General features: G+C 52.7%; 1 protein-coding gene across 4 annotated transcripts in view; it reads left to right on the top strand.

The window, feature by feature from the left end:
* The window catches only part of TBKBP1 (TBK1 binding protein 1), a 60,575-nt gene extending 34,149 nt beyond the window's left edge, over positions 1 to 26,426 (top strand). For all 4 annotated transcript variants that reach the window (XM_074940926.1, XM_074940923.1, XM_074940924.1 and 1 more), the window contains exons 8-11: positions 20,972 to 21,090; positions 21,566 to 22,281; positions 23,226 to 23,488; positions 23,718 to 26,426. In XM_074940926.1, coding sequence (XP_074797027.1) covers positions 20,972 to 21,090; positions 21,566 to 22,281; positions 23,226 to 23,354 — 964 coding nt within the window. In that variant the 3' untranslated portion in view covers positions 23,355 to 23,488; positions 23,718 to 26,426. The remainder of the gene's footprint in view (positions 1 to 20,971; positions 21,091 to 21,565; positions 22,282 to 23,225; positions 23,489 to 23,717) is intronic.
* The last annotated feature ends 1,373 nt before the right edge of the window (positions 26,427 to 27,799 follow it).

The following is a 27,799-nucleotide window of genomic DNA, read 5'->3' as shown; positions in this document are numbered from 1 at the left end:
TGTTTGTTTTGAATGAAAGCTGAGCTTTTCCCATAGTCACATGTCTCCAGGAACTGGGTCTTTAATATCTCAAAATATCACAAGACTCATGGTAAAATTGCAAGAGTTGACAATGCTGCTTTAGACAGTTTCAGCGGGTCAGATCCTTTGCCATGCTCGATTTTACGCCATAATTCCCATTGAAACCAATGAAGAGTTCTGCCTAAAGACATACACGTGCTGTGGATTCCCACCATGGTCAATAGGAGCTCTTGCTACTCAGCATCTCTAAAGATATGGGCCCTTCCTCTTTTCCCCTCTGATTGCGGATCAGATCCTGGACTTTGCTTGAAGGATTTAGAGTCAAATTACGATCTTGGTTCCACCAGGATCAAGCCAAAGTCATTCCACACACCAGTGCAAATGGAGTGACTCCGTATAGATGCTGGTCTAACCGAGAGCAAATTTCTGCCCCAGATGCAGCTGAGTGCTTTCTCATGAGATTGAGAAAAAGAATCTCTTCATGTGTTCGAGGCTATTGGTTTCTTTCTCCATGATCACTCATCAATCATCCTTTAAGCTTTGCAGTGACACCAATGGCTCAGATCATCCATCCTGTGGTTTCTACATTCATGTTGATTTCCCACTGCTGGATCTGCATCCGGAGGGGGTTAGCCCCACATGGGTCTAAGAGGGAGCCTTGCGTAGCTAGGAGAAGGTAGCCAGCAATCTTCCCCCACCCCCTAGGTAACATTAATCAGAAAAAGAATGGAATCCTACACAGAGAAGCACAAGGAAAGTCAAGTTGTCTATTCCTGGCATGTCAAATCGAACCTCGTCCAGAGGGACAGGACAGTGCCGGCGAGGGGGCCTGACAGTGATGTATTATTAAACAGAACAGAGTGAGTTTTCACAGACCAGATTAACTCTGCGCTGCTAAGATTAGCAAGCAAGCCGGCTCTGCTTTGTGGACAGATAAAGGATGACATGGAGCACAGGGGCTAATTCTAATGTGGCGGAGTGTAGACGGGAAAGGTGCTAGCTGGGCTCCAGGGTCTGTTTGGTTCGGTTTGGTTTCACGGCCAATAAAAGAAAGCGATCGAAAAGCAAGGTTGTGAGCAGAGGCAGAAGAGTAAGCGACGGAGTTCCACGCAGCAGCCAAACTAAAGTCAATGTAGGTCACGGGCGTCCGAGCGAACGTTCTTCTTCTGGAGTGAAGGGCCCGCTTCTCCCTTCGCTCGGATCCTCAGCTGCTGTAAAGCCGCGTCACTCCACTGTCTTCAGTAGAGGTAGGCAGGTTTACGCCAGCTGGGAATCTGGCCCAATAAAACATGAAAGAAAAGGGCCTGATTCCTTCCTCGCTTATTATTGGCTGAGATCTTCATCTGGTATAAATCAGATTAGCTGCTAGGGACACAGGACTGGAAGGGACCTCCTGGGTGGTCAAGTCCTCTTCCTGCCCCGCCCCCCCCACCTGGTATCGCAGGCAATCCCATTATCCAGCTCCACCGCGGGCTTCAGTGAAGCATGCTCACGTACACCAGCTGAGGATAAGGCCCGTCGGTGGTGGTAGCCCCTAGAGGCCACAACTGAGATCAGGGCCCTGTTGTGCCCGCTGCTGTACGTCCAAATCTAAATGTATTATCCGCGTTTTACAGATGGGGAGCTGAGGCACAGGGAGGTGAAGGGAGTTGCCCAAGGTTACCCAGGAAGTCTGTGGCAGAGGCCGGTCTTCTGATGGCCAGGGCAGCGCTCGAGCCACCACGCCATCCTTCCTCCTCCACCAGCGTCTCTCTCTTCACGGCAGATTTTGGCCCTCTGGTGTATATAGCAATAGGCTGAGGCTGCACAGTTGGTGTCCTCTGGACATGGATTAAATTTTAGATCTGTGGTTTAGCGTGGGAGGCCGAAATAATGGCTGAGGGTTGGATTCAATTTGACAATGCTTGAGATTGTGCAGTCTGTTCTTGTGATGTCAGCTCTTTCTCCTGTTTGGCACATACATTTTGCTGGATCACCTGCTCTGGTGCAATTCGTGCTGTTCTGGGCCCAAATCTCGTGAGACTGGCTGGGTTTGGGAGATTTCAGTTGCATCCAAATGAGTAGTAACTGGGCATCATCCACTTCAGCCGCTAACCTGGAACCCCAGTTGTAAGGGGGTTTAGATCCATGGAGCGCATTTGTCCACGTGTGATTGTGTACAGATGGCTCAGAGGATGGAGCACAAGCCACAGAGCTTTTTAGTTTTAAGTGTTCAATTCAGATCTTCCGTGGTTAGCAGCAGCCCGGTCAGTTCCGACTTCAAGGCCTAAGAGAGAAAAGTACGTCTAAGCTTCCCCATTCCTTTCCATGCAAGGATGTCAAATTTATGTAATAAATATTAATACATTAAGCAGAGTAGCCAGCCCCACTTGGTGTTTTTCTTAAAGTCCCAGCTCCCCGAGTCCTGTGATTTGGTGAGACTCTTGACATTCATTTAAATAAAAGTAAGCTTCGAGCCCTTGTGGGTTGCAGGGCAAAGCTTGAAACTGTGGCCGCAGTGTATCTTAAAGGCTCAAAAGCCTGAAGGCAAATTAAAAATGAGCCCCCCATTTATTATTATTTTTTAAACCTCATGATTTTTAGGCCGGTCATGAATTTTGAGGCCTGACTCCTGTTTGTTGGAACGCCCGGGGTTGTCAATACTGATTAACCCTCACAACCCCCACCCCCGACTCCTTTGGGAGGTAGATCAGTGTATCCTCTCTGCTTAGCAGATGGGAAAACTGAGGCAGGGATAGGTGCCCCAAGGCCAACCAGCGAGCCGAAAATAGAATCCACATCTTGGGACTCCCAGAGCGGGGTTTTAACCCCCTGCGCCTTCCTTCCTCCCTGGCAATGTGCTTGAGAAAGATGCCCTACATTTTGCAATGCAGTACTTCTATTTTCTCCCTCCCCCCCCCCCCCCGCCCCTTTGTGTCAGGTCACTTACTGCACAGTCAAAAATTCTGGAAATGTAGTGAGCCCCCCGCGGGGGCCCCCCCCCCCGCCTGTTGAGGGCAAGCAACCAAAATTCAACTATTTTTTTTTTCTTTAAGAGAAAGAAATCAACATTATTTTTAGAAGCCACACACGCCCACTCGCCCTCCCCCGTAAAGAAAAATCAGATTCGGTTTTAATTTTGGAACAAAATTTACCTCCTCAGAGTTCTCTTTTCTTGTAAATAAGGCTCGTTTTTGTAACCTGTTCTTTTCCACCTCTTTTGGGTGTGAACTGTACAGTATCTGTATTTTTAATCTTTGGCTGCCTTTTCTTTCTTTCTTTCTTTTAGCCGACTTAGTCATTCTGCCTCTCTAGTGTAGGGGAAGAGAGAGTTTTAGATTTGCATCAGATTCTCTTGTTTCAACATTTTTCTTTTGAATGGAAGATTGAGAAGATTTCCAAAACCCTTACAGGATATAGGAACACAACTTCCATTAACTTTCTGAAGTCTGCCCCAAACAGAATACCTGTGTAAAAACATGATCTTTTGAGTCCAATCTTCAAATCCTGTAAATTGACATAGCTGCATTGAAATGAATGGGCCAGATCCTCAACGGATGTTGAAGTCAACAGAACTTCATCAGTTTATTCCAGCTAAAAATCCAGTCTTTTCTTTATTAATTTGTTTGCTGATAGTCTAAGGATCTTAGTAAAACCACAAAAAATATAACCGGGCAGCAATACATGCTAATCAAAGAAATTGACAAGATTGCAGATCCGCTCTGAGAAAATCTTTATTCCTGTCTATTCTTCTGTACCTTGTGTTGTCATTTTATCAATGTAAAGCTTACCCTTCCTTTGCACTCACGTAAAGGCACAAGAAATGGAGAATCAGACCCCCAGTGTTACGAGCTACATCTGATGTAAATATAAACAGATTTTCTAATGTCACTTAAACTACAAACAGAATGTTCTATTTCCGCCTAAAATTTTAACGCTCCCGAAAGCCGCCGTGTTTTGTTTGGGTTTGTCATCTCTCTTCTAGCCTTATTTCTTTTCTAGTTTGGCCAAAGGGTGGTTCAGAGTTTGGACAGGCAGTCGGGTTTATTCGAAAATGTAATGGAGGTTTTGTTTGGTAACTTGTTCCAAATGTAGAACCCAGGTTGAGGGGCTCTGAACCACATGGTTAAAAAGTAGCAGAGATGGAAAATAGTAGCAGTGATTAAATTGTAACTTTTCCTTCATGGGGGAAAGACGTAAGGCTCTGATCCAAAAAAGCCTTTAAGCACATGCTTAAGTATCCCCATTTATTTCCATAGGACGAGTCGTGTTATGGCTAAGTATGTGCTTAAATGGATTTGCTTGTGTGGGCTCAGTTCTAGATCTGTTGTCAGTTACCCTGGTGCACAGAGGTGAATTTCACTGAGTGCAGAACATGGCCCCCCAAAACGTAAGGCATGTTGTGAATATCAAAACAGGCTTTTTACAGGTTATAGAAAAGTTACTGATGGGGAAAAAATGAGCCTTCAGAAGTAAATTTTACAATTACAGGCTCCTGCAGACATCACACTGGTGAAAAACACTGACGTCAATGGGGCTTCTCATGTGAGTAAAGCTACTCGTGTGCACTGGAGTTTAACTGCAGCATCAATGGGCCTGATCCTCAGCTGGTATAAATCGACATTGCTCCATTGAAGTCCATGATGGTTTGGTTTTTTCTCATTGACTTCAATGGGAGCTAAATCAGACCCTGTACCTTAGTATGATTATATTTAAAATAAGACCTGCCCCAGCTCCCCTGAACCGCACTCTTTGGTTCTGCCTGACTGGCAGTCTGCAGACGTCAGTTTGATTTCAGACTCTCTTGCTGGGAAATGCTATGTGCTTGCTGCCTTTTTAATTTCTTGTACGTTTGCATTTTGTCGATGGTTTTGTTGCTGTACGTGCTGCAAAGGAAATCCATTTGCAAAAACGAACATGAGAGAGGGGCATAAAATAATCATTAGGTAAATTAATGTAACCAGGTTCATTTGCATGGGAAGGGGAACTGGGCTGGATTGGGGAGATAGAAGAGGATTTGAATAATGCAATTTCCCCCCCCCCCAATGGAAGAGAGACCCAGAGTACATGCTGCATCTGAACCATCATGTGTTGGGAGTCTGTTATATCTCCCAAGTTAAGCAGGTAGAGATGGAGACAGAACTCAGATAGGAGACCTCTGGATCATTGCAGTTCAGCATGGGGAACTCTTCACTGTGAATGGGCATCGAGGCAGGGCCCCGGTCTGGGGTTAAGGAGGGTGCCTGTCTTTCAGATGTGAGGTTACACCAACATCCCAACTGCTTGTGGTTCTTCCAAATCCCCAATGACCTTTGACGGGTGGTGGGATCTTAAACACGGATGTCCTGCCTTGCGGAATAGCGATCTGCCTCCCTGAATTCCTATGTTGGATACAGTATTCTGCACTTCCTGTCCTAAACTCTTGGGCAGGGTCACTGTGTTTCACTCCAGGGCTAGCTGCCATTCAGCAGTGGGCTAGGAACTGATTGCAAAGTGCTTTAGGTGGAAGCTGCAGTATAGACGCCAGTTAGTGTCCTCCATAGAACCGGAAGCTCTCTCTGCAGACGGTTCCGTTCTCCTGCCGCTGTTCATGGGGAAACTCCCATGGATGCCGATGACGGGCAGAACGCTATATTTCACACTGCAGGGATCTCTGTGCATTTCACAAGTCCCTAATTAGCGAATTAACCCTCCCAGCACCCACAAGGGTAGCTCATTAGCATCATCCCCTTTTTACAGGTGGGGAAGTCTGGGGCCGGGAGAGGCAACTCTCCTGGAGTCACTAAATGAGTTCAAAGCCGGGAGGAGAACCCAGGAGTCCTGACTGTGTGACCGTGGGCAAATCACTTAAACTGCTCTGGTCCTTGGTTTCCTTCGTCTGTGAAATGGGGAGAATTGATACTGACTCTCCAAGTGCAATAGGCTGGACGCAGGAATCGCTGGGTGAGATTCTCCGGCCTGCGTTGTACGGGAGGTCAGAAGCGGTGATCAGACAGTCCCTTCAGGCTTTAAAATCTCTGAACCCGCCAAGCCTGCCTTCACAAACGTCTCTTGAGCACTTTGAAACCCGAGCGTGGGTTGCGGCAGAGCTGCTGTTATGGCTACCCTGTGCTTGTACAGCACCTGGCATAATGAAAAATCCTCATCGTTATTCCATCTGGCAGGCACCCAGAGCCCCATGGCACGTTCTGCTTCCCGATCCCATCGGGGCGGGGTTAACTGTTCTCGGCCATTCCCCTCCCCACCCTACCCCAGTGTCTCTGGCTTAACGCTGCTGCTTTGCCCACCCCCCACGTGGAGATGGTAGATAAGCCTGTGGTTTGTGCTTTTATTTTTGCTCGGGTTTGTGCTGTTTAGCAGGAGTGCTATTCACTCACGCCATCTCGGCTTTTTGGCCGCTCTTGAGTAGGTCGTCTTCCTCTCCGCCCCCCCCCACGATAATGCTGCTTGGGATGGGGACCTGGGGACAGGCCTTGCTACAGGCCGGCATGCAGGAGAGAGTGGAAATGTCTCCCCGACCTGCCCTGGTCTGGCCGAGGCATCACCTCGCCCAGCAAAAGCAGGGTGGGTTTTAGTGTTGCATGCTGCCCTGAGGTCAAGGGGTAAAGGTCGTAGAGCTTAAGGTCAGATGGGATCTCGCCTGTGTATAGAACAGGCCCCTAAATCCCACCCAGCTGCCCCCCCACCCCAAGTTGAACAACTGGAATGAGACTAAAGTGTTACAGAGCTGAGAAGACGAAGCCATCGCTGGTGTCCCGGGCCGCTGCCGGCATACCCGGGGCTGTGAGAAGCCACGTTACCACCTGCCCTTAGCGTGACGAACCTGGGTCCGTGTCCACAGGGGCCAGCCGCCTGGCTCTCCCAGCCCCAGGCAACACGCGGGCTCCACTGTCCTTCCGCAAGCTAGGGATAGAGAATCCCCCCGGCATGCACGGCCAAACTGACAATAGTTCCGTCTGGTCAGGGCTTGTAATACTTTTGATCTAATTCCAGTCACCCTCTCCAGGGAGGCAGAAACTCCTCTCCAATCCCTGCACGTCCTTTTGATCCCTTCCCGTTTCCCCCCCAGCCCCTCGTTTTTTCGATTGCGAGAGAGGGAGCGGGGTACGATAGCAGAGGCTGCGTTGCTCAGTGGAGCGGGTGAAATCCTGGTCCCAGCAGAAAATGGCAAAACTCCCACTGATTTAGTGGGAGCCAGGACTTCGCTCCAGGACTCCTGGGTTCTGCCTGCGGCTCCCCCGCTGGTTTGCGGTGTGTGGGGCAAGTTGTTGCCCCTCCTCTGCTTCAGTTTATTGGGGCTGATCTGCACTGAAGAAGTTTGACCCGCATTACTACTTTGGTGAAAGGTGTGACCATTTTGCCGGTGTTGCTATGCCAATAAAATAATAACACCTCCCTCGTATTATAACGCTTTTCATCGGTGGCTCTCAAAGCACTTTACTAAAAAGGTTAACATCGTTTCACAGACGGAGAAACTGAGGCACGGGGAGGGGAAGTGACTCACCCCGCAGGCCAGTGGCAGAGTCGCAAATAGAACCCAGGGGCTTGTCCACACGGTGCAGCAGTGTGCACCGGTGGAGTGTGAATCCTAATACAGGCCAGCAATCCCCCCCCTCCCACCCCAGCAAGTTTCTAGCACTTATGGTTGTGAAAGATTCTGAAGTACCTGATCCAAGGAGACAAGCTGAAGGCTCAAACCAGCAGGCAAAGAAAAAGAACTCCACCTTTTTTTTTTTTTTTTTAAAGATCTCATGATTTTTAAGCCAGTCTCTTGATTTTGGGGGGTGGGGGGTCATGGGTTTTGAATGTTTGGGGTTGGTGATGCTGCAGCGGGACTGAGCTCCAATCATAATCCCGGACTGATCAATCGAGCGCTCTGTTGACTTCTCTCTAATAGGATTTGTAGCATCAATCGTTGTCGTATCTAGGATCTGACCCTTCCCAATTAGGATTAGGATCCAGATGTGGGGCCTGATTTCCCCCCTCACTTGCACCAGTAAATTGGGAGTAACTCCGCAAAAGCCAATGGGGTTGCACTGATGTAAAAAGGGAGAACCAAGCTCAAGAATTGTGTGTTTGGGCCCATCTCTCATTAGAGATGCCATGGGTTTGGGCAACAACATCCATCAGATGATAATCCCTAACTACCTCTTTTAATCAACAGATCTCACAGCTCTTTACAAAGGAGGTCAGTAGCATGAGCTCCATTTTACAGAAGGGGAAACTGAGGCATAGAGAGGCGAAGTGACTTGCCCAGGTTCACCTAGAAAACCAGTGGCAGAGCCAGGACTAGAATCTAGGTCACCTAAATCCTTGGCCTATCTACTAGCCCTGGAGGCAGATCTGGGGCTCAAAGCATGAAGGATCTTTGGAGCTGGCATTTCTGTTTCAGTGGCTGTTTCTTTTGACATATGCATTCAGAGGACTGGGCCAGGTCTTCCACTGATATAAATCAGTGTAACTCCATTGACCCCAGCTGTTAATTTGGCCCCTAAAAGGGGCATGTTTATTGATGGGAGATGAGTTTCAAATTAGCACATAAACCTCTTGCTGGTCTTGGTTAGCAACCTCCTCTAATTTCCTCGGAAGGTGATCCGTGTTTTGCAGAAGGAAGCATTAGCCCTCGAAATAGCCAGCAGTTTTGTTTTTAATAAGAGAGAGTCTTTTTTTAAATTGGGGGTTTTTTCTTTTGCAAGCCTTAGAGGCAACCAGCATTTAATTCGGTGGTTTCCTCATTTCAGTCTCATAGGCAGAGCTTCAGGAACCTCTGACACTGCAATATTGCACTGCAGATATTCATCACAATCACAGCAGTTAAAAAAACCCCAAAATAAGTAACTTCATTGCACATATTTTCTATACACCCAGCACCTTTGAACCCAAAGCACTTCACAGACTGTACACCAATTACAGTTTCACTCGACTGATATTAGGGCCATGTTATGCTAGGCTCTGTACATAACAGAGTGTGAGAGACCGTCCCTGCCCCAAGGCACTGGCAGTCTAAATAGACGAGGCAGATGGAGACTGGGAGGGGAAGCGTAAGTGAAGTCTCTTGCCCAACAGCAAGTCGGTGGCAGAGATGGGGCTAGAACCCAAGCTTCCTGAATCCCTGTTCAGTGCGCTACACGTTAGACAGTGTCTCTGTTGTGTAGACTTGCACCACTGAAATGCAGCCACCCCTGGGGTAGAAGACAGTCAGAGTGCCAACTCCAAGCAAAATAAAAGAAGGCTGAGATTCTTGCATATTCACATGACTCCAGAAGCTGGGGCTTTGAGGTCATTTTTTTTATCCAGGACACTCATGCAACCCCACCACCTGCTCCAAAAAGTGTCTCTTAAATGATCGCTCGGCATTTTTCTTCTTTCATGAAATCCTTCCATCCCACTCTCAGTGCGCTCGCTCTGGGTGTAAATAGGGAAGCCCATTCAAATGACCTCATGCGTTTGCCTCTCGGCTCCTGTTTCCCTCCCTGCAGCGCTTGGGGGTTGGCGATTGTAACTGTGCATCTTAAAAGCGTACGCAGCAGAGCGGCAAAGGCAGCTGGGAGCATCGATTGCTCATTCACGCGTCAGTCGCTCTTGCCCTGCCGAACCTTTCTTTGTAAGCGGGCGCTTCCCAAGGTGGTTTGGGTTGGAGACAGGCCTGGCGAATCCTTGGCTCTGTGTGTGGGAGGGAAGGGGTTAAAACCCAAACCCTGGACTAAACTTTGCAAACCTGCCGACCAAACTCCCAGATCTTCCTTCCCCATTCCCTGTTAAAACAGTAGGGTCTTCTTGAACTACTCCTGCCCGAGGATGGCACTAAAAGTAAGGCGCACAGCCCCCCCACCTCTGCCAGCAGCCGAGGGGCGCCCCCCTTTTTAACCATCAGAGGGAGGGTCCGGAACAGCCTCCCACTGGGAGTTGTGGGGACAAACCACTTCATTCGTTTTAAGAGAAAGCTAGACAGATTGTCTGATGAGGTTGCTTGTGATGCTGGGGGCCAGGGCTCACTTCCAGTTGATGTCTTGTGTATCTAAAGCTCATGCTTCAGGGTTCCAGCGGCAGAGGTCAGGAAGGGATCCCTCTCTCCTCCCAGTGTATTCTGGGTGGGTTTTTTTTTAAGCTCCTTCCTCTGAAGCATCAGAGATGACCACGGCTGGAGATGGGACATGGGGCGGAGCGGGCCAGGGCTCTGAGATGGCACAGAGCATTTTCTCTCTTGGGGGCTTGCCTGGCTGGGTCTTGCTCCCAAGCTGAGGGTCTCCCTGATCGCCACATGTGGGGTCGGGAAGGAGTTTTCCCCCAGATCAGATTGGCAGCGACCTTGGGGGTTTTTTTCACCTTCCTCTCCAGCGTGTGGGTCACTTGACTTAAAACTAAAAAGCTCTGTGGCATGTCTCACTTAATCATTTCTCTACCAGCTCGCGGATTTTGGCCCCTCCTAGTCTCTGCCCGTAGAATCATAGAATATCAGGGTTGGAAGGGACCTCAGGAGGTCATCTAGTCCAACCCCCTGCCAATCCCCAACTAAATTGTGGCACAAAACAGTCTTGTCTCCTGGGTAATGCTTTGGTCTCCTGGCGGTTGTTGGAATTGGTGGGTGGGGGCTGGCCGGCGTTGGTGGCCTGCGATGCACAGATCAGACTAGGTGGTCTGGGGAATCACTTCTGGCCTTAAGCTTCATGACTCCCTGGGTTGGGTGAGCAGAGCTCCTCCTTCTCTGACACCCTGAGAGCGCCCCCCTCCTCTTTTTCAATCTGCTATAACCACGGGCCTTAGCATTGTGGTAGCCACTTGGCGGCTGATCAGTAGCCAGGCCCTGCGGCACCCCCTGCTGGCAAGCCCAGCCTGAGCACGGAGCGGGGGGGCTGAATCCCCTTCATCTCGCCTCTTTATTTCGCAGCTGGAGGAGGGTGTACATGGCATGGGCAGACCCCTTCTGCCCCCCCCAGGATCCCAGACGCTCCCATGAGACCACGCCTCCTTGCAAAACATCTTGTCCCCTCCTCCCCTGCCTCCGCCACCCACACCCACGGGCCCCCGCTGTGCTCTCTGCTGACGGAGAGTGTGAGGCATGGGGGAGGGGGATGTGTGGGAGTGGGGGCCGGGGAAGGGCTGACCACAGCATTTTATTAAAAGAGTTGAGGCTTGTGGGACTGGGGGAGGAAGCAGAAGCAAAAGAACAAAAGAGTAAAAAGACGCGCGTAGGAGCCAGCGCAGCTGCAGCCTCTACCTGATTTCCCATCTCAGCCCGGCCGCGTGCAAACCCCGTGAGATGCTGCCCGTGTGCGCAAAAGAGAGAACGGCGGTGGGGGGGGGGTGGCAAATCATTGTATTGAGAAACTTGCCACAGCTTAGCGGCAGTGCGCTGCTCTGTATCTCGCGATCCGAGAAAAAATAATTTGACTTGAACTCCTGGTGACTCGAATTGTGGTATTCAGGAGGCCCGGGTGTCCTAGATTGTGGGGGATTGTTTCTGAGAGGACGTGGCCTCTGAGTTCGTAGATTTCAGGGGCAGAGGGGACGGTGAGGTCATCTAGGCGGGTCGGGCCCTCACGTTTCACCCAGATTCCCCTCTGTTGAGTCCAATAACTTCTTTGGGCTTGTCTACACTTAAAACACTGCAGCGATGCGGCCGGAACGCGTCAGTGAAGACGCTGCCTACGCTGAAAGGAGATGCCCCCGTCAGTGAAAGTGATCCGCCTCCCCAAGAGGCGGTCGACGGGAGAATTCTCTCGTCCACCTAGTGCTGTCTACACCAGGGCTTGGGTCAGTTTAACTGTGCCACTCAGAGGTGTGAGCGACATGTTACACCAGCCAAATTTCCTAGCGTCGACCAAGCTTTTGACTAACGCAGAGATACTCAGACAGAGTCTCCAGAGCTGCAAATAGCTCTTTAATGCATCTCCTGCAGCTCTCTGCAGTACATGATATTAAAACACCCTGTGATTTAATGATTAACTGATCTAAGTTATTAACCAATCAGGAGGCTTTTCCTCTGTTATTAATCAATTGTAGTTGATAAAATACTAATACTTGGGCAGTCATTTTGCCGAGAGAGAGTGTGTGTGTGTGTGTGTGTGTGTGTGTGTGTGTGTGTATATATATAGCAAATGAAACAATGAATTCACACGACTGTGACTCTCTTGGGTAATGTTGACCACTAATTTGTCTCCTGAAACCCTGAGGTCTGAGTATCGCTGGACTCTAAGGCTTTGTCTCACTGGAACTGGAACGACAAATTTTTGGTTGTTCAGAGGTGTGAAAAAAAACCACTCCCCCGAACGACAAAAATTTTGCCGACGAAAAGCGGCTGTGTGAGCAGCATTCTCTCCTGCCGCCCAAGCTACCGCTGCTCCTTGGAGGTGGAAGTTTCTTGTTGGCGGGAGAGCTCTCTCCTGCCAACATACAGCGGCCACACTGCGCACCTTTCATCTGTAGCTGTGTCGCTAAAAGGTGCCTAGTGTTGACGTAGCCTGAAGCAAACCTTTCAGGAGGACGAGGCGGGTGAGGTGATATCGTTTATTGGACCAAGAGACCAGCTTTCCAGCTTACACAGAGCTCTTCTTCAGAGCCGGGAAAGGTACTCAGTGTCACAGCTAAACACAAGACAGAACAGGTTGTCTAGCACAAGTAGTTAGCACATATTCTAAGGGACCCTTCAAGGGGAAGTGGCTGAGTTAACACCTCTGCAGACGTAGGACAAAGAAAGGGAGGAGTGAGTTAGTTACAGATTGTTTATTGTAATAAACCATATATCCAGTGTCTTTATTTAGGCCATGGTATTGAGTGTCTAGCAAAATTATGAATTTAAGTTCCCAGGCTCATCTTTTGAGAGTGTTATGGAGGTTTCCTTTGAGGATGAGCACTGAGAGGTCAGCTATGGAGTGATCACTTTGGGTTCACCCACAGGGGACGGGGGGGTGTTTTGTCTTTGGTCCTTTTTCTGGGTGAGTTCATTTGAGAGTGTAGTGATTGTCTGGTTTCACCCACATAGTTATTCGGGCGTTTAGTGCAGTAGATGAGGTACACCATACATTGTGATAGGCATGTTTGGGACCCCTCGATCTTGAAAAGTAGGGATCGCCTCCCCCGCCTTGTCTCTCTAATACCCTGGGACACACACGGCTACAACAACACTGCAAACACCAATGGAAAATACCTGCTGGGAAAGCATGTGGTCTTGATCTAACAACATCAAGAAATGGAGCATCCACCACTCTCCTTGGGAATTTGTTCTAAGGGTTAATCACCTTCATTGTTAAGCATTGGTGCCATATTTCTAATTTGAATTTGTCCAGCATCAGCTTCCAGCCAGGGTTCCCATTTATGTCTTTCTCCCCTAGATTAGGGTCCTTTAGCACCTAGCATTTTCACCCGGTGAAGGTACTTTGACACCAGGATAAATCACTTTTCAAGTAAGACAATGTGGTCTAGTGCATAGGGCTAGCATTTAGGAGACCTCTGTTCTGTTCCCACCTCTGCAACTAATGAGTTGTGTGACTTTAGGCAAATCACTTTCCTGCTCAATGCCTCAGTTTGTCCTCCCACCATTTGTCTGTTTACACGGTAAATTCTTTGGGGGCAGGGACTTTTTCTTGCTAGATATACAGACGGTGCCTACCACAATGGGTCCCTGAACTTGGCTAGTCCTTGAGGTGCTGCCATAATGGGACAGACGTACAAGTGGTATAAAGGTCCATGGCAGTGGTTCGGAGGCTGGGAAAGAGAATGAAAAGCTTTGGACTTTTTGATTTAGAGAGAGGACAAACAAGAGGCATGAGGGAGAGGAGAAAATGAAGAATGGAAGAGAGAAGGTAGATCAGGTGCTCCTATTTATCCTTTCCTATAATATGTGGACAAGGGATGTCCAGGGACAGTGAAATGCAACTTTTTGGTTTTTATACCCAGGGAACTTCCTGTTTCTGGATATTTATCATAGCCAAGAGCTTAGAAGGATTCCAAAAAAGTTTGGCCATTTACATGGAGAATGAGCATAGCCGCAGTTCCGTTACACAGGGTAAATGCTTCATAGGGGTAATAAATCCGCATGCTTCAGGGCATGAGTAAATCATAAACTGTCTGGGGTCAGGCAGACCATCTCTCTTATGGGAAATTACTGCATGATTTTTCAGTATGGGGGTTTATAGGCAGCTAGTGCTGAGGGGCAGGAGATAGTGGCCCATTGCTCTGACTCAGAATGGGCTGAGAACTTTTACTGCAATCAGTGGGAATTTGCATGAGGATTCATTCCCTCCCCCCTCACCCCCCCGGTGAGATGAGTAACAATCACTTATTTGCAAAAAGAAAAGGATGACTTGTGGCACCTTAGAGACTAACCAATTTATTTGAACATAAGCTTTCGGGAGCTACAGCTCACTTCGTCGGATGCATTCACGAAATGTATACAGCTCACGAAAGCTCATGCTCAAATAAATTGGTTAGTCTCTAAGGTGCCACAAGTCCTCCTGTTCTTTTTGCGAATGCAGACTAACCCGGCTGCTCCTCTGAAACCAATCACTTATTTATTATCATCCCTATTTGACCCCGGGAGAAGCTGAAGTTGAGAGATCTTAAACGACGCACCCAAAGTTGACATGACAAATGAGCAGCGGAGCTGGGACTAGAAACCAGGACCCCTGGCTCCCACTTCTCAGCAAACTGCTAGTCCCCTTTCTGCTATTCCTATAGTTGTACAGTGCTGCTGGCTGCTCGCCCTAGGAAACAAGATGTCCTATTTCATTCTGTTGTGAAGCACCAAGTTCTTTTGTAAGCAGCAAACAATTGGAAGGGGATGGTCTTGTGGTTAAGGCAGCAATCTCATACTCAGAAGACGGAGGTTCAATGCTGAACTCTGCTCCTGACTGCCTCTGTGACCTAAGTTATTTAGGGCTGGATTTTCAAGTCCTCCGCTCTTCCCTTTGGGGTTAGAGAATTAACAACGCCCGAGAGCTGCCGTTGTGACACAGACGGGTCACAATAGGCTGCCCTCTTTTGGCAAATCTGTCCCTGGATCTCTCTCAGTTCCTCCATCTTTAAAATGGGATGATTGCCTATTTAGAATGTCAGTTCTTTGAGGCAGGGACTGTCTCTTACTATGTGTCTGTACAGCACCTGGCGCAGTGGGGCTCCAATTAGGCGCTACCTCAGTACAAATGGTCCTTGCCCTCTACGGGTCACAGGACATGAATCCAGAGATTGGAGGTGGCTGGTCTTTCGGGGCAGGTTTGGTCTGAGATCTCTTGTCTTCAGTGACTTACCAAAACCCACCTGTTTTATTTTGAAATGAATATATTTTTGGAAGTGGGGGGGGTCACGTTCAGAAACTGTCGAGATTTTCCGTTTTCCATGCAAGGCTCCTGTTGGGGAGGAGATTAATTGCAAACAGCTTTTTTGCTGCGTCAGGCTTCCTGAATGGCTGTGAAGTGTCTGGGGTGGAAAAGTAGATCTTGGGGCTGTTTCTTTCTGCCATTACCATCTGTTCTGGGAGCGAGCGAACACGTTATTCCCCCTCCCGCCCTATCCCCGCAATTAGCTGTAGCCGGGGGTGATGCCATCAGTAGACGGCGCCTTGTGAAATTGGGGCGAGGTGGAGAAATCATGGCGCCTTGTGCACGGAAAAGTTCCCTTCCACTGTGGCGGGCAGAGCCCAGCGGGGCGGTTCGGCGAGCGGGTGCTGAAAATGCAGCAGCCTGTCCACCAGTTGCCTTCGGTGCACAGATCTCCTCCCTGCCAGAGCACGCACAGGCTCTGGGTTTGGGCAGTTCCTTTGTTCATTTCAGCTCAACGTCTGGTTCGCTGGGGGAAAGGAACAGGGGTGCAAGGCGGGGACCGCTCCAGAAGGAGCTCGGGGAGCTGAGCTGTGGAAAATCCAGCCACAGGTGTCCTGGCGGGAGCTGCAGTACCTTTGAATCTGAGCATCTTCAGGACAGAGTCTGGCCTTCTACAAGTGGCTCAAAACCCATTGTCTCCTGAGGCAGAAATCCAGGTTCTCTCTATCCCAACACAGGCCAGTAATTCACCCCCACTGCCTGACCCTTGGTATGGAATATACAAGGAATCAACATGCAATGGGCATAAATCCTGCAGGGCCTCATCATTATTATATGTGTTACAGTGGTGCAGAGAGGCCGCACAGTGCCAGGTGCTGTACATGCTCCTAGTAAGAGCTAAATGGACAAGTCACAGCAAGGTATCGTTATCCAGAGGGGGAGCTGACACGGATTAAGGGCACTCGTCTCTTGAGAATCAGGCCCTTCCTCTGGGCGGCGATCTCTTGAAAACTCGGCCGTGTAACTTGATCAAGGAGCCAGTGGCACTGCCAGAATTTGAACCAAAGCCTCCCGAGTCCTTATTTAGGGTGTGTCTACACAGCACCTAGACACCCGCGGCCAGGGTTTCAGCACTAGCCCGCTATCTTTTTAAGGCGCACCAGGCTTTTGCTTGTTTCCAGTGGTTTAAAACCATTCCAAGCTTGATCCAGATGCCTGACGCTGATCGGTGCTAGAACTAATCCTACACTGGATGGGTTGCAGAAACCTCATGCGTGATTGCTCCACTTTAGCTGCCCTCAAAAAGAGAAACCTTTTCCCCCTTCCCAGTAGCATCCAGAGGTTGCAGATGCTCGGAAGGTGTCATCTAGAAAACTGAATCCCCATCTCCCCCCTTCCATGCGAGGTTGTCTGTGCTGGGAGCTCGGGCTGAGAAACTTGCCCCTACCGCTTGCCTGGGCGGTTGGGGGGTCTTTGCAGGCAGCGCTGTCCTTGAGGAGGAGGATTTACGGAGCGTTGTTAAGGGCACCCGACGCCGATCTTGCGAGGTGCTGAGTGCGTTCTGCAGCTTGCAATAGGTGCTCAGGACCGCACAGGATTTGATTTGGCGGGAGGTCTGAGCCCCTGCGTCTTCAACCAGCGCAGCAGTGCACCGCGGCTTTCGGGAGTGGGCTGCACGGGGCCCAGGTGGATCTGTAGGGCACCAAGGTAGGATGGGAAGATGGTTCAAGCACAAGGGGAGACAGGGCATGAAGGTCACTGCAGGGCGGGCTTGGGGTCGGCCATAGGGCTGGGTGTTGCCGGTGGGAGGGGGAGGGGGGCTGTTTCAAAAGAGGGCAAATGCAGGCACCCAGCTGAGAGCGGGAGGATGAGTCACAGGGGCAAGGATGCAGAGGAGAATTGGGGATGGATCAGGGCCCAGTGATGACGCAGGCCCATTGTAGCGGCCAGTCAGCGAGACGTCCAGGGCTGAACTATCCCAGTGCAAATCCAGAGAAAGCGCTGAGTTTGCGTGGGGGTCGCTGAAAGCCAGATTGGCTCCCGAGGTCTATCCGGGGACTGGGTGGAGGAAGAACAGCGTCCGTGTAGGATGGGGTGTTCGGGGAGGAAGTGCATGCCTCGGGGTGGGAACCGGGAGGAAGAGTCCACTTGGAGAGAGGCCCAGCGGGGAGCCTGGGGCGCTGGAAGGAAGCGGGGGTGACGTTTCTTGGGCCACTGCAATAAGCTGAATACTGGGGGCTGTGTCCCCCAGATCCAGGCCCAGGGGCTCTGGGGACCCCTCGCCCAGGCGGGGCTCGCCTATCCCCGCCCTCAATCGGCAGCTGAACGCTCCTGCAGAAAGCCGTCGAGGGGGGGAAGACGGCCTCCCTGCACAGCTTCTGGGCATCGCCCCGCGAGTCGCTGGAGGTGTGGCACCCTTCTCGCAGGCTCAAGAACCACACGCCTTTCCTGAGCCGCCTGCACCGAGTGGGCCCCCCGAGAGGTTGGTCACCCTGGTTAGGCAGTGGGGGATTTTTTTTTTTTCTTTTCGCTCTTGCTTCTAAAATAAACCTCCGCTTTGTGAGCGTGTTGCCTAACCCGCTTGCAGCCACACACCCCGGGGGGGGGGCTTTTCTTCTTAACCAGCCTTTATTTGAAACACTCACTTTTCCTGTCTTCAGAAGCACAAACCTCACACAACTCTCCTCGGCCGCCACCGACATGTGTCCCCACTCTCAGCCCCGGCCTTCGCCTCCCCTTACAGGAAACCGTTCACGTTTGCGAGGCCAAAATCCCGGTGCCACGGCTTGGAACGGCACCAGTCTGTTATGTCTGCCACAGTGTGCCAGGCAGAGGTGGGGGAGGGCAGGGGAGAGTCCTGCTTTGCCATGCCTGGCCTGCCTTTTGGTCGATTTGCATTGCTAGTGATTGAACTGGAGAAGGAAGTTTCCACTCTTTGATCTCTGAGGGGGGGAGGTTACACCCAGGGCAGTGCTTTTTCTAACCAGCTCCCCTGCCGTTGCCAATGTGGGACCCGCCCCAGCGGGGCCTGGTGGGCTGGGTTGGGGGGTTTTGTTTTGGAAGGCAGCAGAAGACCCGAGGGAATGGCAGGTTCCCCTGTGCTAAAACACGGGCTCCGAACGGCCACAGTATTTCAGGTCTGAAATATTCATGGGGCGGCGGGCGAATGTCGGGCATCCTGGCGGCTGTTCGGGCCTCAGGGAGCGAGAACAAGGTGCTGGCGACTGCCTTGCCTGTGTGAGATCAGCCAGCCTAGAAATCCCCTCTCCACCTCACCTTGCCTTCCACTGCAGCATGGCCTAGTGATTGGAGCGACTGGGACTTCGGAGAAGTCCTGTGGCTGATGTTGGAGAGGACGTCAAGCCAGATGATCACGGTGGTCCCTGCTGACTTTAGAAGTTGTGAAGCTGTGGAGTGGGGGTCCTGGAGACCCGGGTTCTCTTCTTGGCTTGGCTGCTGGGTGCCTTTGGGCACTCCGAGACTCAGTTTCCCAGGCTGTACAATGGGGAGAATGAACCTGACCTCCTCTGTGAAGTGCTTGGAGATCTAGGGATGAGAAGAGCTAGGGGTGACGATTATTTATTATTCAGGGGTCTCTTTCATTCACACCCAGCCCGCTGCCTCTTCAGAGTGAGCCCGCAAAAGAGTTATTGCGCCCCGCGAGGTCACAGGCTCCGACGCACCGTGGTCACCCCCTTGCTTAGAGAGTAGGGATGGCTTTAGGGGGATGGATTCCCAGCTCTGCCACTGGTTCGCTCTGTGACATGGGGCAAGTCGACAAGGGGTACGTCTCCACAGCAGCGAATCTCGGAGCCCCCATCTGCCGAATGGGGACAATGATGTTGCCTTGTCCTGCTGCAGGCAGGGGGTTAGTTTCCTCATTTTGCAGAAGGGAAGGGAAGGTGGAAAGGTTAAGTGACATGACCAAGGCCCCAGAGACTGCTGCTGCCAGCGGTGGGACCAGTGGTCCCTTAATGAGGTTATTAAGGGCCTGACTCCAGCGCCTGTTGAAATCAATGGGAGGCTTGGCTGGGGGAGGAGGGGGCTGCTGCTGCTCTTATGAGCTGACCCTGGTGGGGCCAGAGGAGCGGGCTCCGCTGCTGGGAGGGGCCTCGTAACAGCCCTAGCGCACCAGCCATAGCTATGACAGCACAGCCACAAACCGATCCCTCCCCCAAACTGAGGGGCCGCAGGCTTTTTATGGATCCCAAAGGCGTCCACCTCTGGGCAGGAGCGTGTATGACCGGCCTCCTTTAGGAAACATCAGGGCTGGCTTTTTGTCCCGAGCGATCCGTGCCCACGGCAAGGCCCATGCTCAGGGCTCTCTCCGCGAGACTGGCTAGGGACTGGGCACCAGCTGGGATCGATGCCGAGTTCCTAGAAGAACAGGGGAGCATGTGAGTTTCTGGACACCGGGGAGCTCCAGGAGGTGTAGCTGCTGCGGTGGCTGACAGAGGAGAGCTATAGACGCTGGCCAGGGCTCTGCTCTGCTGCCTTCTCGGGCTCACGAGGGGTTCCTCTGGGTGAGCGTCGTGCCCATTGTTCACAAAATCCTTCGAGTCGGATCCTTCGGGGCCCTTCGTTTTGTCGCCCGTCACTCCCACCGGCCGCACGTCAGAACAAACAATGGCCCGCTTCCAGGGGGATGTGTCCTGTGAACGCCGGAGTGAATACAACCCCCGATTCTTTAGGGGTGGTGGGCGGGGGAAAGGGAACGGCGAAGGGGGGGGACCTGTCCTCTGCTGTTACGTGAGGCATCTCCCAGGTCCCCTCGGTGTCACAGTCACTCAGCTCAACGCGGCTGCTCTCTCGTGCTCGGCCTGACAGCCCCTCGGTAACCTCATGAGACAGGTTCTCCCTTCACATCAACATAGCGAATCTGTTTTTTTTTTTTTAAAGGCGACGCGGAAGTTGTTGGGGAGACTTCCACGTGTTGACGACTTTGGCAGGGCCGCGGGAAAAGCGTTGATGGGGCCGGCAGCCCGGCGGGAGGAAAAAGTCGTCATTTATCTGTTGCCTTGTTTGTTTTGTTTGGAAAGCCAGGATGCCTGGGTTCCATCCTTGGCTCGCTAGGTGACCTTGGGCAAGTCGCTCTACTTCCTTAGAGCCCCAGTCTCAGTTTGTAAAGGGAGTTGAGCTCCGGGGGTGAAAAAACCGCTGTCTCCTTTTGTCTGGCCCTATCCTGTACTATGATATATAATGTGGGTTATGGTACTGCCTGGGAGTGGACCAGGACCCCGCTGAGCTAGGGGCTGGTCAGACCCAGAACAAAAAGTCAATCTCTGCCCCAAAGAGCGTACAATCGACTTATAGGGCAAGAGAGAATGGCTGGGTACAGACAGGCTGGCGACGGCTGGTCGGTGTGATGAGCCGCAGCCTCCGCTCATTTTGTTCTCACCTTGTTCTGATGATCTGTGTTCACGTGCTTCACTCAGCCTATAGGGTCGCAGGTCCTGAGGGGAGATCAGACAGGCCCCCAGAGCTCTCACGGGGCCTTCCCCAGACTCCCAGGAGCCCCTCTGCGAGCAGGGTCCAGCAGCTGTCCCCTTTTCCCAGGGCAGTTGGCTATGATCTGCCCCTGCAGTCACCCCTCGCAGTCATGGGGGTGCAGCAGCTCAGCAGAGCCGGGGGTGGGGGGCCTCTCCCTGTCCCCGAGCCGGGCCGTCTCCTACGGGGTTGCTTTATGCCTTGCCCTGCTGTCTACCCTGTGTTAGAGTCAACCTGGCACTGGCCTACACCGAGCTGACCGAGGAGCTGTACCAGCTGAGGACCCTCAGCTCCCTGCAGAGCCAGATCCTGCGAACGCTGCTGCAGGAGCAGCCCATCAACGGCGGTGAGCACGTTCCCGGGGGCGAGGGGTTTGCACGCCGGGGCAGCGGGTTCGGTTCCCGGCGGGGGAGGTCTCCAAAGGGAGATCGGCACCATCCCCCTTGACCAGAAGGGCCCGGAGTTTGGGATCCGAAAGGGGAGAGGGGCTGGGGAAGGATGGGGAGCCCCGAGGTCAGGCTGTCACCCCTGGGGGACGAGCCCCTCCCTGGGACGTCCCCGCTACCCCTCCTGTGCGCCTCAGGCCCAGAGGGTCGCCCTCTAGGGGCGGAAGGGGAGATGGCTCTCAGGGGCCTGGATTCCACCCTTGGCCTCTTTCCCTGATCGAGATGGTCCCTGTGCCCCACGTAGGCTGAGCTGGTCCCTGCCCGGCATACCGCCCCCAGGGCACTGCTGTCTGTGCTGCGCACGCACATGGCAGGTAGGGGCAGGGGATACGTCCCCTTGCTGACTTGCTTGTCTTTTGTCCCGTTGCTTTGCAGGCCAGAGGCACTCCCCGCTCTCGCAGCGCCGCTCCCCGGCGCCGCCCTGCCCGCCCCCGGCTCAGCAAGGCCGGCCCCCGGTCCCCCCGTGCCAGTCTCCCGCACTGCAGCGGCGGTCTCCCGTCCCCCCGAGCCAGTCCCCTGCCCAGCAGCGCCGCTCCCCGGCGCCCCCCCCGAGCCAGTCCCCTGCCCAGCAGCGCCGCTCCCCGGCGCCCCCCCCGAGCCAATCCCCTGCCCAGCAGCGCCGCTCCCCGGCCCCCTCCTGCCCATCCCCCGCCTCCCAGCACCGGGCGCCTCCCGCCAGCGAGAGGAACGTGATGGATCTGGGGTACTCGAAGCCCCCAAGCCACCACATCAAAGCCAGCTTCCAGGGGCGCCGCAGCTACTCGGAGGTGAGCGACACTGCCGTGTACCGGCAGAGCCACTCCCTGTGGCTGCAGCCCGAAGCCTCCACGCTGCCAAAGCACCGTCCCTACGGCGAGGTTTACATCGGCGGGGCCGGGGGCGCCAGAGACCCCTTCGAGGAGCACCTGCGCTTCGAGAAGCAGTCCTCGGACGAAGACGAGTGGGCCGTCCCCAGCCCCCCCAGTCCCGAGGCGGGAGCCACCCGCTGTGCCTCTTTTTGCGCCGGCTTCCCCATCCCCGACCCCGCCACGCACCGGACAGCTGCCTCCTACTCCAGGGCCGAGCACGCGCAGTCCTGGCCGTCGATCAACGTAAGCGCTAGCCCCGGTTACTACCTAACCCATTATCCCGCTGCGAGCTTCTTCGCAGCAGCGCCACCTCCAGCCTGGTCTGGGCCGGCCTCGCTGAACCCCCGGCCCTCACCCCTGGACTCGGGGACGTGTGTCCCCTTTTCTCAGCAATGGGTCTGAACCAGAATGTAGGACCCAGGGAGGAAGAGGAGTGGTGGTCCTGTGGCTAAGGACGGGGAGAGCTGCGTTCTGCTGCTGCCGAGCTGTGTGACCTTGGGAAAGTCACTTAACCACTGCGTGCCTCAGTTTCCCCATCAGTAAACCGGGCGGGGCTGTGATACTTTCCTATCTTGTGAGGATCAATCCAGTCCATGGCTGAGGCAGTTGGTTACCGCAGTGCTGGAGGCCCCAGGAAAGCCTGTAACCAGATAAGAAATGTGGGGAACTTTGGCTCCCAACCTTAATCTGAGCTCTGCCTGGTGGACCCCAGCTGTGGACAGCAAGTGCTGGGAGAGGCACCCTCTAGTGAATCCCACTAGGTAGCTCCTGTTACGAGGGGGATTTTCCTCCGCCAGCCCAGCATAACTAGTTTGGCTGAGTGGTGACTGAGGGGAGCTGACACCTGTGTCTCTGTGTCCTTGAAGGCTGCCAGGAGGGGGGGGGGGGCGTAACCCCCCAAGGAGTGGGCTGAAATTAATGAGAGGGGAATTCAGGCTGAAGATCCCAGCAAAGCCTGCTGAGGGGGAGACCTGGGGGCTGCAGAACAGTCTCCTGGGGGCAGAAGGCAGTTCAAAGGGAAGACCTGGGCAGCGCACTTAGACCCAGCAGGGTGGATCCCCGGCTGGTGTGAATTGGGGCTGCTCCATCGACATCAGCTGGGCTTCTGGCCCCGCAGCTCTCTGGGGAGGTACCTGGGACTCTCCTTTAAGCAGAAAGGTCATTTTTTGCCCCCTCTCGCCCCGCAGCTGCTGATGGAGACGGTGGATTCTGACATCCGAAGCTGCCCCCTCTGCCAGCTGGCGTTCCCTATCGGCTACCCGGACGATGCTTTGATAAAGCACATTGATTCGCACCTGGAGAACAGTAAGATCTGAGGCTCCTCCTCCTTCCTCCTCGTCACGACTTCCTTACAGCCCTGGCCCCCTTTGGATGCTGCATGAAAACGCGGGGAGCAACACGCCTCCCTAAATACCTCCAAGTCTTCAGTACCTGCAGGAAAGACTGAACTGTAAGAGACTCACCTCTCCCTCTTCCCCTCACCTTGGTTTTAAGTGGGTTTCTTTTCCCCTCCCCTCCCCTCCCCTCCCCTCCCCACCCCCGGGAATGGCAGGATCTGCAATACTCCTTGTGTCAGCTGGGGGAACGCTCCGGTCCAGGTACTGGGGGGGGGGCAGAACAATTAGTAGTGGCTTCTTACAGAGGGTGTCGCTTGCCTTTTACTGCTTCTTCCTTTACAGCTCTTGCTGTGCCATTTGGTTTCTCTGGATGATCTCAGGGAGGACTGATGGAGGATGGATTCCACCCCCCACTCTGAAAGCTGCTGCGGTGAGAGGCACAGAGTTTCCATGCACCTGTCTGCGGGAATCTCAGTGCAGTTTGAGTCTCTCCCCTCTCCCCAGGGGTTTAATTGTTACAGGGCGGTTGGTTCTCTTCAGCTTTGGTCACTGTTGGCCCCCGAGAGCTTTCAAACCAACCTGCCTTGGCCTTTGGCTGCTAGTTCAAGCATCTTTCCATTAAAATCCGCCCCCCCCCCCCTTTCTCTCAGTGACGCTGTTGAGAAACAAAACCCACTTTCTAGAGGTGTAGCATGGACATCCTATAATATTGCACTGAACTTAATGTCGGCTAGGGGCCGTATCCTGGTCTCTGCAAAGTCAATGGCTGCTTTTGACTTTGACTCTGGTGGAGCCCAGCTGTGTCCCTGGTGTATTTATATTCTCTTTGATGTACCATTTACTCCTCCTTCATCCTGACACGTTGCTTTGAGTAGCTAGTTACCGTGTATCAAGAATACCCTCTGTGTCCCACATAGTGGTCACGCCCTCACCTTGCCCGCAGTCTCGTGATGGCATGTGACACTGTCGTGATGGCATCATGTTAATTCCACAGCGGCCACCTGCGTGGGTCCAAGACCCACTGTCTCTCTCCGGCCTTACCAAGCATCTTTGCATTGTACTGATCTGCGACAAGCCCATTCAGACTGGCCAGCTGCCCTCATTTCCCCCTGCCCGTACCCCGGGGACTGTCTCAATGGAACTTCATGGAGTCATTCATTCATCAGAAGTGCCCGCACAGTGAAGATCCTTTGGGAGTATCCCACATTTCCTAGCGGGACCCAGAGATATTTTTTGTGCTGGGCAAACCCCCACTCCTTCATCATTCACAAGGGCGCTGATGAAACTAGCAGCCGTAGCAGTGCGTCTCTGGGTAGGCATCGGCTGTTCCTCTGGGCCAGATCCTCGGCTGGTGTCATTCGTCCAGACTCTGGGGCGGGGAAGGGAAGGAAGAGACTCTCGCTCGCTGTGGGCTGGGAGGTGGCGTTCGCCCTCCGGCATTGGAGTGGAAAATGTAATTCATGGCGAACCGGCCCTTTCCACCCCAATGCTCTGCCTAGAGATGGGCCCAAACCACCAACAGTTAATCTGGCATTTCAAGGGGTATTCAGATGCAGGGTTTGGGCCCCACTCTCGAATTGCGCTGGGGAGTGGGTGTGGTGTGAAATTGGTTTACTTAGGGTGAGGATTCTCTGGGCCCAAGGGGAATCCCGAGCTCCTTGTCTGAGGAAACTCTCAGAAGGGGAGGGCTTGTCCACACTTGAAAGTTAATGCGGACTAAAGCACAGTGTAAATGGAAAGTGCATTAGCTGTTCCTGATTAACCCCCATGTATGGACCCTTTTATTCCACAACAAGCGTGCCCCGTTCCTGTTTAGTTTCACTATTGACCGGGGACAAGGCTGGAATACGAGGATCCACAAATGGAACAACTCCACGGGTAGTTGAGCCCTGGATTATGGGGTTCATCCGTGGAACTGCGAGACCCCAGGAAGTTAGAGGGTTCCAAACAGCCATAAGAAGGGCTTGTGGTTTAACAGGGATCAGAGTAGGGCCAGATTGCGGCTCGGGTGACCCTAGGGGCTGGCCAAAGCGATGACTAGCCTCTGACCCCACATGCTGGGTGGCCGAGGGGTGCGTTACCGACTGATGGTGCTGGCGATCCAGGGTGGATGGATGCCAAAATTATAGGACCATGAATTGACTGATGGGCTTGATGTGGACATCACTGGGTGCGGCTCTCTGGCCTGCGTTATATGTACCTGGCACACAAGCCACCCAGGGGTGGATCCATGCAGGAGCTTGGATCATATTGGTCCCTTCTGGCCTTAATGGGCATGTCTCCACTGCAGTTAAACTCCAGTGGCTGGCCCGTGTCATCTGACTCGGGCTTGGGCTATAAAACTGTAGGGACCCTTGTGGGGTCCCGGGCTCCAGCCTAACCCCAGACATTTACAGTCTTATAGCCCTGCAGCCTGATCCCCGCGAGCCCGAGTCACCTGAGCCTCGGGTGTTTAATCACAGCGTAGACGTACCCAAAGCCTATGAATCAGAGAGCAATTCCAAACGCTTCCAAGCAGCGCTGACGCCGGTGCCCCTGGGTAAGGTGCCTGAGTCTAGCGGGGACGCGGGCCTTTGGGAAAACGCATTCAAACCGGTTTTGTGCATTCTGGGGAGATGGGGATGACACCCCGCCATTCATGGCTCTCCCCCCGGTATCTCATGTCACGCTGCATCTGGGGCTGGAAGTCGTGGCATTGGGCAAAAAAGGGCCCAATCCTGTGAGATTGCAGAAAAATTCCAAGCAGGCTCTGAGCATCCTCAAGTCCCACTGAAGTCGGCGGGGGCTGAAAGGGCTTGAGTCTCCTTGGAAGGCCAGCTGGCATAAATCGATATAGCCCCTCTGCACCGATTTACACTGACGGAGGAGCTGGCCCCATCCTCCTTGGCTGATGCATCACTCCTTTCCATACTCTGGTAACACAAGCTCGCCCACAAGCTGTGGATGTCACAGACAAGACAAAAAGAAAAGGAGGACTTGTGGCACCTTAGAGTCTAACCAATTTATTTGAGCATAAGCTTTCGTGAGCTACAGCTCACTTCATCGGATGCATACTGTGGAAAGTGCATCCGATGAAGTGAGCTGTAGCTCACGAACGCTTGTGCTCAAATAAATTGGTTAGTCTCTAAGGTGCCACAAGTCCTCCTTTTCTTTTTGCAAATACAGAGTAACACGGCTATTACTCTGAAACAGACAAGACAAGCATTTTCAGCAGGCGGAGGATTCCAGCCATATTGAAGTCATGTCACTTTAAGGTTGGGGGAGGGGCCAGCACTGGGGGGGAGGAGTCAAGGGCTAGAGAAGTGCCCGTGAGCAATTTAATTTCCCCACTACTGACACCACTTGTCCCACATCCACATGAAATCTACCTCAGAGCCAACGAGAAGCAGAAAGGATGGAGAGGCAAGATGGGGCTGAGCTGCCCAGGTCCGTCTGTAGGGGTCTGATGCACTCTGCATCGTGGCGCAAAGCCTGATGCGACAATGCACGGCTCTGTCTGAAGAGCCCAGAGCTACCCCTTCCCCATGCGTGGCCTGCAGAGAGCTCTCAGTGCGTCGTTTATTGTAGGCTGCTCCGGGCCTGTTACTTCAATCCCCCCTGTTCTAGTCCAACGATCCAAAGCAGAAATACGTGATGTGGTATAATCTCCGCCCCTCTCCCAACCGAGCACCCAATCGGGAGATCTAAGCGGCCTGTCAGTCATCGTTCTGTGCTGCATGCTCTTGACTGACCCCTCTCGATATGGCCCGCCAACGAACACGGGCCCCTGAGATCCCCAGCTCAGGAGAACGTGGAGAGACATTGGTCTGTACGTATCTTCCTTTTGTGTATGTTCTCTTTGAAGAGATCCTGTGCTCTGTGAAACAGAATAAGTCAAATAAAAGTTACCTATAGACTGAAGCATCAATTGGCAGCCAAAATCTCTTCTCTTTTGGGCTCTGTGGGTCAGGGCGGGCTCGTTCGCTTTTGCAGTTAAATTCCCCAGGATAACATAATCTGCTTGGCCAGGGACAAAACGTTGGTCTAGTACTTGGAGTAGAGGATTGGGAGTCAGGACTCCTGGGTTCTATTCCTGGCTTTTGGAGGGAGTGTGGTCTAGTGGTTAGAACAGAAGAATGGGTGCCAGGACTCCTGGGTTCTATTTCTAACTTGTGGGGGCGAGGGCATGTGGTTTAATGGACAGAGCTGGGCACAGGACTCCTGGGTACTACTTTCAGCTCTGGCAAGGAGTGAAGTGCTTCCCAAACTTTTGATAAGAGTGAGCCACCCCTTAACATATAAATTGTTTGTTCCATCCCCCTCCCTCCCCGCCTCTCCTTTTCACGATCACAGCTTAAGCTCATCTCTAGCTGGCAGTGAAATTATATCCCCGACAGCACGTCTCCCAGGGAGAGGGAGAGGGAATGGGTCTGATTTGCTCCCGG

Source organism: Natator depressus, chromosome 27 (genome assembly GCF_965152275.1).
Source record: "Natator depressus isolate rNatDep1 chromosome 27, rNatDep2.hap1, whole genome shotgun sequence".
Lineage (NCBI taxonomy): Eukaryota > Metazoa > Chordata > Testudines > Cheloniidae > Natator > Natator depressus.
Note: the sequence above shows the minus strand (reverse complement) of the source record. Positions and strands in the feature narration are given on the sequence as shown.